The following is a 14,539-nucleotide window of genomic DNA, read 5'->3' on the forward strand; positions in this document are numbered from 1 at the left end:
ATTTGCTTATTGCCTACAAAACTGCGCAAAAGATATAGTCTCACGCCCCCAGCATTTATCTTCCACTCTCTAATATAGATTACTAAAACTCACCGCAGGACCAAACAGTCAGTCGTTCACCCCAATCTGTTCAAAGCTCCTATTCTATAACTATGCCTATTACTATTCTATAATTTCCTCGGTTGGCGTCATCCCTCAAGATCACCAGTAGACGCTAATCCCAGTCACCGTTCTGAGTTCTGAACCCAAATCTCCTCACGAAGAATACTCCCAGCTATCAGCCAGGTGGGGCACCTGGCTGATTCCAGGTAAAAGTAAGATATCCCCAATTATTAGCCAAATGTCCAGGGTAAAGAGTCCCCTATGTATACCTAAGTTAGATGGTTTTTCTCAGCATCATGTAAGGACAGTAGACAAACACCAGTCAGCACTATGGAAGTGAATTATAAATTCATAAAAAAAGATAATAAACAAAGGAACCAAAAAGAAAAAACAATAAAATCCAACATGAAAAGATACATTAAGCGTAAATAGAACTCAAAGCGACAAAGTGCAAAAAATAAATTACAATATGCTACAATCAGCAACTCGTCTATATAACGGATGGGGGGGGGGGCTAGTCAAAATTATACAATGACGAAAAACCACAGAGGAGCTCAGTACAAGAAGGACGGCGGTACAAGGAGCTCAGTACAAGGCCGGCGGACCATCCATAGTAGGTTACTTCAGTATTCTAGCTAAATGAGGATCAAACACTTTGAACGGTTTTTTGATCAAAATTAAATTGCTTGTAAACTTATTAGTACTTATTACTTAACTTCCTAATGGGCAGAATACATGTTATACTAGAAGAATGTTAACAAAACCTTCAACTTATTCAAACGACTATTCATACTTCAATAAAAAAATTCTGCTTTAGTAATTGAATTTTGATATTAATAATTTATCTAAAGAATAAAATTTTCTTTCAAATACATATTTCGGTTAAATTAAGAGACAAAAAAACTTACATTGGTCTTCCATTTTCATCAAATTCAACAGCGGAACTTTTCTTTTCGGACTTTTCTATTAACATTTCCCTGTAAGTTGTTAACCTTTCTTCAATCTCTCCGACACCATACCTAAAAAATATTGATCCTAAAAAAAGCTAGCCTAACAAGACCTAAAATAAAAGACCTAGTCACATCAACCCACCCCCAAAAAAAAATCGTTAGATAATAATAATGTGAACAGTAACTGCGGATGAAACTGGTATACGGATCAAGTTCATACCCAAATTCTATTTTGACAAAAACTAAACCGTTTTTTGTTTTGTTCAATTCTGCTTGTATAGAATGGTAAAAGACACGATTTTTTTGAACACTATAAAGATTTAACAAGTCTGGGGAAATAAAGGCAAGAAATATTGACAAGAAAAGAACTCTATTTCTCAATTATATATGCTTCTTTTAAACCATATATTATATTGTAATGCATAATGTTAGAAAGACCTCAATCACCTATTAGAGGATAAACAAAACTTAAGATACTAATTACATTTCTGAATTTAAATGCAGTTTTCTCCTCTGTGAAGTTTTGGTTAAGTTCTAATTTTTTTTTTCTCCTCCTCGGAGCTCTTCCTAGGGTTGTTGGTGCCCCCGGAGAAAATTAATTACAGCACCCCATCCCATCTCAAATAAAAGGGAAAAATGCCGAATAAAAGTGAAAAATATGATCAAAGTGGGCAGCCCCCAGCCAGGGCCCCCGGGGCGGCTTGCCTTGCCCCGCCCCCTCAACCCCTCCTTGAACGGCTCTGACTCTCCTTTTTTGACAGAAACAGAGCCTAAAAGTAAATTATTTTGGAAAATATGGTGATACGGTAATCAATGAGAAAAAGATGAATCGTTCTTATTTACTTTCGCGTTAAGAAGCATGCGTTAATTCAAATGGTTACTTTTGCGACGTCAATCGCAACTTCTTTTTTTGTCACATTTTTTGTTATGTGTATCTCAGAAAGAGAAGTGAAACAGTTCCACATGTTTACCCGTGGTTGTATTTATTTCATAAAATTTTATTTTATTTCGCATTTAATTTTATTCATTATTTGCATTTATTGTTGTTGCGGTAAAAAATTGTTGTTATTTTAAATTTTGAGCCAGTGCAAAAACACGAAACCTAACTATTCTTTAAAAAATTTCAAGCAATTACCAAGAATGAGAAGCTTTAAGGCACAATATTTTTTATAAGTAAACTCTCTGTTTCTCAGTGGTATTAGATTTCGTACAAGATATTAAACTAATATTAAAAATCTGGTGAACCAGAAGAGATATTTTTCTTTACTGTTTTATAGTACATCACAACCACAACTTCACTGTGTCAAATCAGATTTGTATTTAAAAATGTTGAAACATAAGAAAGTGGTGTTATCCCTTCAAGTCGAAATTATTGAATCAATAAATAATGGAGAAATTTTTGGTAAGTTATTTGAAGCGATATCAAAGTTTCAAAGCACAAAGTATACTTGCAAACTAGATAGTGAAGATGGGAGTAAACATTGAAAAATGATGAAAAAAGAGGAAAAAATAAAGTTTTAGAAGAAGTTCTGCTACGTTGTTTTTTACGATTACCCAGAACTTTGATTATCCCTATGCTTAATGAAAAACATTAGGTGGGTTAAGCGAGTTTAGTTACTACTGTGCATTTCGAAATTTGGCTGCATTACCCCACAAAGTCTCAATATTCAACAAAGAAAGAGACATTGAACATCAACATATTTGAAGGTAGAACTGTTAATTGATTTATTTTTGCGTTTTACTATCAAGAAAAGTGTTGTTAATTTTATCAAAGATTCAGTTTTCAAGAGTATCACTCTAGTGCCTTTTTTTCTGACAAATTATTCTAAGGGCCCATCATTCTTTCCCATCAGCAAATCGTAGTTTGTTTTTTGAAAAAATGTTAATAATACTGTTTAATGAAGTTTCCATTTCTTCTTCATATCTTTACGAGGTCTATAGATGTCAGGGCTGGAAACATTCACCTATTCTTCTCTTAATTTCATGCAATGACTATTGAGGTGTCACTTTTCCAATTCGTTTGACACCTTCAACTAAGAAGGATATGATGCTACTAATAACAACGTTTCTTCACTATGTTTATTCTTAAGCTAAATAGTGTAGCTTCCAAATTGGGATTAAAAAGGAGCGTGTGTAGCTGTGTTGGCCTCAGGCGGCTTAGTGCTGCGGTGAGCTTTTAGCAGCAGTAGTATGTGAACATTGATTAATAATATAGGGATCTTCAGTTGATAAAAATATTTTTTAGTCTTCTAGAATATTGAGCCTCTGGATTTTGTTCAAAGAAATTATACTGAGTATAGTCGAAGGTCAGATTGCAGTTTCTGCATCGGAAATAATGGTAGATGCCCCACAACAAAGACCTGCACCAAGTATAATAGCTCCAGCTTTCAGCTTATATTAGAACTGGATAAAAAGAAGCATATACTCATGCGCCGTCTTAGCCCAGTGGTTAGCACAGAGGTTCGAGTCCTGGTGTTGCTGGCTATTTGGTTTGGAACAGGCGTCAGTGGCGTGACTCTGTAAGCCCAGCCAGAGTCAACCCAGCTCTAAATGGGTACCAAATAAAATCTGGAGATGGTAAACCAGAAGGGTGTGTGAAAGCACAGGATGACTGGTCCCCATACACCCCCTCCCATTGCAGTTCCTGGTTGAACAGCATGAAATGGAGATCAGCACCACCAGTAGGGATTTTAAAGTCCAATGCCGTATTTTTACCTTAATAATCATCACATATTCGTTAATTTTGAAATAAAGCATAGCTATTCTTGACTTCTATAGGTTACTAGTTCTTGTTTACAAAGAGAAAAAGACGATATCCCGACTTCATTACATTTCCTTCCGCTGCAGCCTGAAAGGACAAATTAAAGGGCCTTTGTCCAGATTTTGAAATAATAATCATCCTTCACCAGCACTCCTTTAGAAGTAAATTTAAGTATTCATAGTCTATAATGAAGAAGATATATAAACATTCAACAGAGCAGACTTGGAACAATTCTAACATAGAACAAAGAAGCCAACAAAGTACTTAACCACTTGTAGTATCCAAACTTGATACAACTGTCACAGGAAAAAAATTTCGCTAAAAGATCTGCAGATCGATTCCCATACTAAGACCACCAACGGTAATTTATAAAAATTTCAGATAATTTGGTTTATAAAACTGTAAACCAGATGTTCAGGTTTAAGATATAAAAAAGGCTAACTGGAGAATCTTCAAACAGAAAAGCAGACTACAGCCTATTAAACGAAGGTAAAGGCTCAAGTGCTAACAAACGCAAGGATAGAAATATCCCCACCACAAATGATCAGTCAAGAATCAAATCCACCAAGAAACCAACAAAACACTGGTGAAATGAAGACATAGGAGCCTTTCAGTGGCACAACACTTGCTGAGGAACGCAGAATATGCCAGATCCCAGAATATTCTAGAATAAAAAACGACAGAAGCAAAAAAAAAAACAAAAAAAAACAGACAATCACTATTTGCAGCTCTACAGAACCCCATATACAAGATTACCTCTAGAAAAACAGTAAAGAGAGATAAATTATATGCAAAAGCATTAAAGCTAAGAGAAGTTTTCTAAACCCAACATGACCACCTATATCCCAAATATACAGAAACTAATCATTGGCAATGATACCTCCCAAAGTAGACCTATGTATACTGAAAACATGTCACCTCACAAGCGAAATAGCAATAATATTCATCGAAGTGAAAGCTTCCAAATGCAAAAACATTTACAAATGCATACAGAGCAAGTAAACAAGAGAAGAAAGGTTCATTAGCAGTAATTGAGGGCATACACATAAAGACACCTAGTAGAAAAAAAGACCAGTCTTCAAATTTTATAACTAAAGTAGAAGTTTTATCTTTCCTGAAAAATTCAAAGAGATAAGCCTCTTCTAAAACTAAGTTCTCGTCTATGGTTTGTCTCAGCAACCTCCTATAACTATCAATGTTGGCCCAGCAACTATTCCCGCATCGTCTTCTCTGAAATACCTTACGACCTTCCGTTTGGCCCAAACGTTAAAACTACTCACTTGATATCTCAGCATTAACAGAAAAGACAGGCTTCTTGCTCAAGCTAAAGGCCAGTTTCACAAAATAACCCTGGGAAGACTTTACAATGTTTTTTGTCCTACATGTTTTCTTCTTTATTCCTTTATAGGGTCTTATCACACTAGCTGAGTGGGAGAAATTTAAATAACTATTCTTCCCTTTTTGCAAACATTTTCTGCAGTTGCTTCTTTGGACTTGCAACTGATACATTTCCAGTAGATATGGCATTATTTCTTCAAAATGGACCAGCTTATGGACAGGTTCCATAAGCGTTGACAAAATACTGTACACTTTCTACTTAACAGTGTAGCTTAATTGTGTTGCCTACATAACTGAGATGTTATTTTTCTAGTGAATTTTTCTTATTTACTTATTTATTTATTTTATTCAATAAAGGAGGAAGCCATAGGCTTGTTGCATAACGAAAACAAAAAATAACAGCTCAAACAGCAACAGTGCAAAACACAAAACGAAAAATAAAACAAAAAAAATATTCATCAGTAAAAAACAACTATGCAACAGCTATATTACAGAAACTGCTTTCATAGAACTCAGTTTCAACAAAAGCACTCTTAAATGATTGCACTGTTTGCGTAGAAACTATGGTATCAGGTAAACTATTCCAAAGTTTTGTTGCATGGTTAACAAAGCTACTTTGACCCGTTTTCTTGTGCACTTGTGGCTGATACAGTTTATACGAGTTTTGTCGAGTGGCTGAGTAATGACTAAGCTTGAAGAAATCAGCCCAGTCCACATTATCGACACCCTTCATAATACGGAATGTATTGATCAGGTCAATCCTACCCCGTTGAAACTCCAGAGAAGGAAGTCCCAAACACTCCAGTCAACGCTGATATGGTAAATGGCTCAAATATGGCACAAACTTTGATAGTACTTTCATTTTCTTTTTATTTCCTGTATCTTTGTACTCCTCAAAGTACATCTCATGCTTGTAAAGAGGATTGAAATAGATTATTATCTTATAAGACTAACCAACAGGAATATGGTTGTGCTCAACAGCTTGTAGTCGAATTAAAAAATTCTCTAAATATTCCATAAAAAGACAGCTGAGACACAGATAGACAAACTAAGACATACCATCCAAGATTTACACAAGAACTACACAGAAATTAAGTGCCTGTACGTTCCTAAATATACAGATAAAAAAACAAAATGGGCAATGAACTGGCATCTCAATGTTTTGAAATGCTCCACCCAGCATCAGCAGAAGTGTGAAATTAAAGAAACAGTTAATTGTGCTTTATAAACAAAGAGAATGTGTAGTATTCCAGTTCAAATACAACCTTTATCAATTTACCAACAAAATAAAAGGGGTAAACAGGATCTGGGTTTCCAATGCAATAGGTCGACAGTGAAGAAACATCTCCCAGGTTAATCACAGCTGCTCAAGATACAAGGAAAAGACAAAGCTTTTTGAAAAAAGAAGAAGTGTCTGAAAAGAGCAATGTCCAACAAGAGCCTTTAGGTACTGATGGGATTGTCCAGACATTTTTAGTAGCCTAGGCTGCTTTCCTGTAGATACAAAGACAATCTGCTTCTGTCACTTGCAGATCAAAGTGTTTACAGCAGGCATGTAAATCCAAATTGTATTTCTGTAGAGACACAGAAGTTGAGATAAAAAAAAATTAGTTTTATCAACGAAAATGAAATAGAAAATTAAACTAAGCTTAGCAATAGCTGCTACCAAGGATTCAGCTTTTGCTCTTAGACCTGAATTTAACTGATAATAAAATACTCCAGTACAACAGCAACAATAAAAAAGAGCTCCAAAGAAATGATCACACTATCACACCTTTCAATGCATTGTGTGTTGCAAATGCAAATAGTATTCACCTTTTTTGTATGCAGGAAAACAGATAGTAAAATAGAAGCCAATGACTCAGTTTTTTTGGTGGGAAGGAAAAAACCACTTCTTGTAAACAAAGCCTTCACCAGGACAAATTTTAAACAATGGGGACATGCAACATGCATAAATTGCATGTCAACACTGCTTTTGTATCTCTCTTTATGCACCCCTGTACAAACCAGACCTGTTACTATTTCCCTCAAAGCTGATTCCAATAAACTTGATCATGTTTAACATCAACTCTATGCACAGTTTCTCCTTTACATGGCAATTACCCATCCTAGAATCCCCCCCTAGATTATGAAAAATACTCTTTTTGATATTTTCATAAAACATCAAAAAAGAATGAAACTGCCCCCCGCTAGATTTGAAAAGTTCAGTTTTGCCTCCCAGTCCTTCCCCCTCACCCTACATTTTCGTGAATTTAAGTCCCTGTCCTTGCTGTCTTGTAAATTCAGTTACTGGTCAATTGGAACATTATTCCTTGTATTTAATTAATATTGTAGATTTTGCACTATAGGAATGTGATACTGTGTTCCATCATGATATTCAAAGTCTTTGAGTTCATCTTTAATACATGCCTGCTGCTGCAAAACTAGGCTCCCAAGAGTTTGATATGATCCTTTACCAGTTTCAGATTTGGCAAAGAAGAATGTATATTTACAATGTACCTATTTCTGAAGGGCTGAAAGCCAACAACTAATATTTTTCTGCACTTTAGTTTTGAAGGGCCTTTAACATTCAACGTAACTGCTTCAGAAAATTCAGTTTTTCTTGTATCCAGTCCCTGCAGAGCAGTCCAGCAAACGATTGGCTGGACTCTAGTTAAGACAGGTAAATGTTTCTAAAAAGCTCCAGGTCAATATCAAGCATAGCAAGTGTGAGTGCATAGTGCAAGTGAGGGTCTACTACTGTGGGTTTGCTTAAAAAGAGATTATTTATTATTTGACCAGGAAGTTCTTTTAATATTCCAGGCATAGTAACTTGGTTTCATAAACACTACAAAATAAAACATTTGAAAATCTTTTAGAGATTGAATATAAAGGGAAACTTAATTAATGTTTTTATAAATGAAAACAAACGTAAAATTTTGCATAAATAAATTTGCCTAACAATCAATGCATGATTTTTACATGTCAGTTGACCAATATGCCTTCAACAATGTCTTGGTTGATAATATATGATAGAAATTACAATGGATCATTAAAGATACTTTTGGATTTTTTTTTTCATGCCCTAGATCCCTCCCTGCAGAACTTTTTTATGTTAATTGCATCCTGGAAAAACATCTGCAGAAACCATTGGCTGTGAAAACATATGAGATAGGGGGGACCTTTAAGCCATCATCATATCAATTATCTTTGGATCAATTATCCCAAGGATTATTGTCTGACATGTCTTGAAAATAATTTGAGACCTAATTTAGAAAAGAAAAAAAATTTCTAGGCCTAATTTAGCAGGTAAATTCCATTTGTCAAGAACAGCTTTAAAACACTTACCCTTGTTCTTCTAAAACTTCTCTAAGCTCCAAACACTTCAGCTCTAGCTTCCTCTTTCTCTCATGCTCAAGTATTTCCTTATTTGGTTGCCTATTTGCAAAGGAGGCATCATTTTTTGCTAAGTCTGCCTCATTCTTGTAACGAACCTTCTCTTTCTTCTCATGAACAAATGCAAGATTTCTTTGGACATAGCCATTTGTCCCAGATCCACGGGCTGTTTCTAATCCAATTCCATTGTACATGGTGATATATTAATTTGCTTCCTTTTCCTGATTTGAAAAAAGTTCTGTTATGATTTGAATATTGGATCTTTTAATATATTCACTTACTTAATTTAATGCTTTGCCTGCTTTTTGCAAGCCAGCTTAGAATAGCATATCCCTAGCCATTATTAGAAGCATGGGCGTAGGCAGCATATTGTCTAGGGGGGGTGGGCAGTCGATAGTGTGATGGAGTTTTATCAACTGCTTTTTCCAAACCATCTGCTTTTTCAGCCATATCTAATGCAAATTTGAAGCTCAAGGGGGGGGCAGCTGCCCCCCTCCCTATGCCCATGACTAGAAGCACTATTGATTCTACAAACATTAACATGATCAGAGATACAAATTCAGCCATTGACAACCCTAGGCAGAGTTATTGCTAAGCTCCTCCTACATATCCCATTGCACCTCCTGGCTGAAGGGCCAAGAAACAGAGATCAGCACTGCCAGTAGGGACTATGAAGTCCAATGTCATATTCTTTACCTTTTTTTTATCTACTTTAGAGTCCATCTAGAGCAGTGTTTCTGAAACAGTGGTACATCTACCCCTTGGGGGTACATAAAAATTTTTAGGGGGTACACAGCAAGCCAACAAAAAATAAAACAACCCTTTAACTCTAGGACTGGCAAAGTTGTCAGAATTGTCCCTTTCTGACTCTCAAGTGCTTTCAGTGGGGACACATTGACATGCACACACCACTAGGCTTAGGCATCAGCATGGCTGTGTAGGGCAGTCTCTCATGCCACTGCACTGCAGCAGTATTGCCTGTTATTACAAGCTTGCTCTCAGTATTATGTTATTTTGTGGTGTGTTGTGTTATTCTGTGGACACTCAATCCTGTTCAAAAAGTATGTCAGTGTATTGATTCAGGTACATAAGTGAATTCTACAATACAAATTAACAATGGATGAATGGCTCCTAAAGAAAAGGCCTCATGAAGATCTGAATCATAGTTCTGTGCCACCAATTCCATAAAATGAAAGCAGTCCTGAACATATTGTTACTAATGAGCAGCCTGAGTTAGTGGTAAGATATTTGAGCACTATCTTGCCTAAAAATTCTAAAGGCATGTCACAAAAATTTGTAAGAAACATGATCCAGGTTGCAGCAGTAGCTAGCAACCTAGTAAGAGATGGTCATGCCCAATACTAAGGAACAAGATGACCAATAACTTTTAAAAATAGTGTCAGATCAAAACACAAAGCATACTATTAAAACAACCTTGTCCAAACTTACAGAAAATTGGCTTGAACGACAAGGAAAATCTATTGGCTTGAAAAAACTACAAAAGGGCATGTAGCAACAATATTTTGCATTAACAGCATATTTGTTTTTTTCTTTCTGTTTTCTTCCTCTGCAGCTAGCCAGTCACTTGAACATAATAGAGCTGTTTAATGGCTCTTTTTAATTGAAATTTCAGTATTTAGAAACCTTGTGTGATACAAAAAACAATTTTTAATATAAAATCTTTTTTTTACAAAAAAAAGCAGTACTTGTTCACAATCTGGTACCCACCACTATAACTGTATCAAGGAAACCAGACACAAAACCTGCCAAATGGGTATTTGCAACAGAGAAATGGAATACAAAGTTTGGTTTTCATTGTTTTTACAATATTTAAACTGTCGTTTTTTGAGGTTTAGGGGGAGGTACCTAAATTAGGTTATGTATTTAATACATTATTTGCTTTACCCCCCCCCCCCCCATCAAAGAGCTAACTCCTCAACCTTTTCATAGGTGTTGGAAAAGAAAGAATTCATTTCAATTGTCTTCAAGATACACAGTTCCATGATAATTCATCTGGAGCCCTACTAAACTTCCTTTTATCTGAAAAGACCAAATTTCAGACAGAAAAGGTGTTGATGTTGCAATTTTTATTAAAACTGATATGAAAACTCGTGCCATCCAGCTGGGAAACTTTGATAATGAAACTGATGATAATGATGTATTGTCTGTGGATAGGAAACAAAACAATCACTAGTAATAACCCAAATGGCAGTAGCAATACAAAAGGCTTCTTCCATAAAGCTCTGGATGTCTTCAAAAAAGAGTGTATGGGCTATACTGCATACACAACTGCATGATTAATTGATCACTATAACTAGGCATGTTCTTTTACTCATCTTTGTGCTATGATCTTGCATCTTTTGACAAAGAATACTTAAAAGTGAAATCTTAGCACTAAGATCTTACATCTTATGGCATTCTTTTGAAAATGTCTTTCATTATTCTGCTCTGATCAGCAGTCTAAGAACAATGATGAGTATATCTTCAAAGTTCTCTCCTTGTTGTTCTATATGGCAGAAATGGTGTTCTTTGCATTTTTTGCTAACATCAGTGAGCTGTAAGATCTTAGAACAAAGATGAGTTAAAAGAATGGAAATCTTTGCTGAAAGATGTGAGATCTTAGTCCAAAAGAACAGCCCTACTGTAAAAAGGGTAAATTCTTGGCAGTTCATATTATTGACTTAAAAATAAAGTGAGCATACTACTTGATGGCTTTTTTTATGCTCTTTACAAATATAATAATCATTTGTGTCAGAAACAAAATTTTACCCCCACCCCTATATATACCAATTCAGGGTATATATTTCCACATTAAGCCGGGGGGGGGGTGTTGGTAAAGTTTAAAGTTACCTCTCATTTGCATCAGAAATAAACTTTACCCCACCCCCTAATGTGCAAATATATACCCTGAATTGGTATATATAGGGGTGGGGTAAAATTCATTTCCGACAAAAATGATTGTTATATTTGGAAAGAGCATAAAAAGGCATCAAGTAGTATGTTTACTTTATTTGTAAGTCAATAATATGAACCATGGGTGTAAGGAGGGGGGCAGCTGCCCCCCTCCCTACACCCATGGTTCGGGAAATTTTAAACTTACCCCTCATTTACATCAGAAATAAAATTACCCCCACCCCCCTAATGTGCAAATATATACCCTAAATTGGTATATATAGGGATGGGGGTTAAAATTCCTTTCCGACAAAAATTATTATTAGCCTATATTCATAAAGAGAATAAAAAAAGGCATCAAGTGGTAGGCTATATTCACTTTAGTCATAACTCAAAAATATGATTTGGTAAATATTTACAAAAAAATTTCATATCCATTTTTATTGTTTTTACGGGAGTATACCCAATGGATATTATCTCAAAATTTCTATTCTATAGAATGTAAAAATAATTTCCAACCATACTTAGTTATTGCCAAAATTATCCAACTAGTTAGCTATCTGAAAAATCCTTTTAAGCAAATAAGAAATTATCCAACTAGGAAAATAATTAAAGTTTAAAAGCAAAATAGTTTTATCTTGCTAGCCAAATACAATAAAGCATAAGAACCAACTTAGTATCTCTAACTAGGTGGATAATACTTTAACTTAATGTTTGTAATATATATCTAACTAGACAGATAAGTTAATTCTTCATGCAAATTAGTGATAATATCCAACTAGTCAGACAATTTTTTCTCTTAGACATAGCATGAACATCTAACTTGGTGGATAATACTTTATCCTAGCCCTTCTGATATTAATCAAACTAGGTAGGCTAGTTAAGTAACTTCCTGCCCAGTTAAATATATATTATAAGATCTAAGATTCAGCATTATCCACTTAGTTAGATATTCTTGCTGTGCCAAAGAGAAACAATTTATCTGGCTAGTTGGATATTATCCCAAAACTGCATAGCCTAATGGAATTTACTTATCCTCCTTGTTGGATATATATCAGGAGTTTTAAGACTTGGTAGTAACAACCTAGTTAGATGTACATGCTGTGCCTAAGAGAAAAGAATTATCTGCCTAGTTGGATATTAACCCCAAACTGCTTAGAGAATCTTCTTATCTGCCTAGTTGGATATATATCAGAAACTCTAAGCAAAATTATTATCCAACTAGGTAGATATTCTCTCAGCCTAAGAGAAATAATTTATCTGGCTAGTTGGATATTAACCCCAAACAGCTTAGAGAATCTTCTTATCTGTCTAGTTGGATATTTATCAGAAACAGTAAGCTACATTATTATCCACCTAGTTAGATATTCTTGCTGTGCCTAAGAGAAACAATTTATCTGGCTAGTTGAATATTATCCCAAAACTGTATAATGAAATTTACTTATCCTCCTAGTTGGATATATCAGAAGGGTTAAGACTTGGTATTATCCACCTTGTTACATGTTCATGCTATGACTAAGAGAAATGAATTATTTGGCTATTTGGATATTAACCCCAAACTGCTTAGAGAATCTTCTTATCTGCCCAGTTGGATATATATCAGAAACACTAAGCAACATTATTATTGAACTAGGTAGATATTCTCTCTGCCTAATAGAAACAATTTATCTGGCTAGTTGGATGTTAACCCCAAACTGCTTAGAGAATCTTCTTATTTGCCTAGTTGGATATATATCAGAAACACTAAGCTACATTATTATCCACCTAGTTAGATATTCTCTCTGCCTAAGAGAAACAATTTATCTGGCTAGTTGGATATTATCTGAAAACTGTGTAATGGCATTTACTTATCCTCCCAGTTGGATATAGGCTATATCAGAAGTATTAAGACTTGGTATTATTCACCTAGTTACATGTTCATGCTGTGCCTAAGAGAAATGATTTATCTGGCTAGTTGGATATTAACCCTAAACTGCTTAGAGAATCTTCTTATATGCCTAGTTGGATATATATATCAGAAACACTAAGCTACGTTATTATCCAACTAGGTGGATATTCTTGCTGTTCCTAAGAGAAACAATCTGTCTGGCTAATTGGATATTAACCCAAAACTGCTGAGAGAATCTTCTTATCTGCCTAGTTGCATATATATCCGAAACACTAAGCTATGTTTTTATCCAACTAGGTAGATATTCTATATATTGCATAGACAGTCAAATGTTCAGCTAGGTAGGTAAAGGACTAAGAGTCTTAAAATGTTATTATCTGTCTAGCATGATATTTTGTCTTGATACAAAGTGTAGTTGGATATTATTTTTACATTCTATAGAATGTAATTTTTTAAAGAATATCCATTGGGCACCTTCCCGTTTTTACAAGTCAGACAAACATTTTTTGGGGGAGGAGGTCAACCCCCCCCCCCGGGGGACAGCCTTGGACTGGCAGCCTGGCATCCATGTGCATTCCAAAGCTGTGATATTAGGGTAAATATTTACCAAATCATATTATTGAGTTAGGAATAAAGTGAGTACACCATTCAATGCTTTTTTTATGCTGATTACAAATATAATAATCATTTCTATCAGAAATGAAATATCAGAAATGAATCAAATGGATAAGGCGATATTGGGGTTACATTTATACACAATTTTAATTTGTTTAATTAGCCTAGCCTACTGGCCTTTTACCCTAGGCTACGCCTATATTTCTTTTTCCTGTCCTACAAGTGACCTTGACACCATATTCTTTAATACAGTAAAGTTTTTCTAAAAAGAAACTAGTCTACTTACCCAAATAGGCTATTGGTGAATATCTATCATATCCAAATTCTTCAATCAAATGTTACCAGGTATTTTGTTTCTTCTTCATATAATTCGATTGATTAATTCATGGCAGCGTCTATAATCTAAAAGATTAACTAAATTTTATGTATAGATAGCAGGAATAATATTCTCCATAAATACAAATTTAATTGAACAAATCTGACTTGAAGGTTCTTATAAGTCACTTTTAGTATAAATCCGTTTTTCAATATGCAAAAGAAAAATTATTACATGTTTTGTTAGAAAAATAACAATTCATTTGTGTCAATATTATTGTGAATATTTGAATAACCCGCTTT

The 14,539-nt window shown here is 34.8% G+C and overlaps 1 protein-coding gene across 1 annotated transcript in view; it reads right to left on the reverse strand.

The window, feature by feature from the left end:
* LOC148954377 (uncharacterized) overlaps positions 1-14,330 on the reverse strand; it is a 72,320-nt gene extending 57,990 nt beyond the window's left edge. Inside the window, exons 1-3 of the mRNA XM_089086344.1 lie at positions 14,208-14,330; positions 8,479-8,747; positions 1,011-1,121 (exon numbers count right to left, since the gene is read on the reverse strand). Of these exons, the coding sequence (XP_088942470.1) occupies positions 1,011-1,121; positions 8,479-8,720 (353 nt within the window). The 5' untranslated portion in view covers positions 8,721-8,747; positions 14,208-14,330. The remainder of the gene's footprint in view (positions 1-1,010; positions 1,122-8,478; positions 8,748-14,207) is intronic.
* Between the last annotated feature and the right edge of the window lie 209 nt (positions 14,331-14,539).

The sequence above is a fragment of the Artemia sp. Qi Xiang Cuo genome, chromosome 3 (assembly GCF_049724085.1).
Source record: "Artemia sp. Qi Xiang Cuo chromosome 3, ASM4972408v1, whole genome shotgun sequence".
Classification (NCBI taxonomy): domain Eukaryota; kingdom Metazoa; phylum Arthropoda; class Branchiopoda; order Anostraca; family Artemiidae; genus Artemia; species Artemia sp. Qi Xiang Cuo.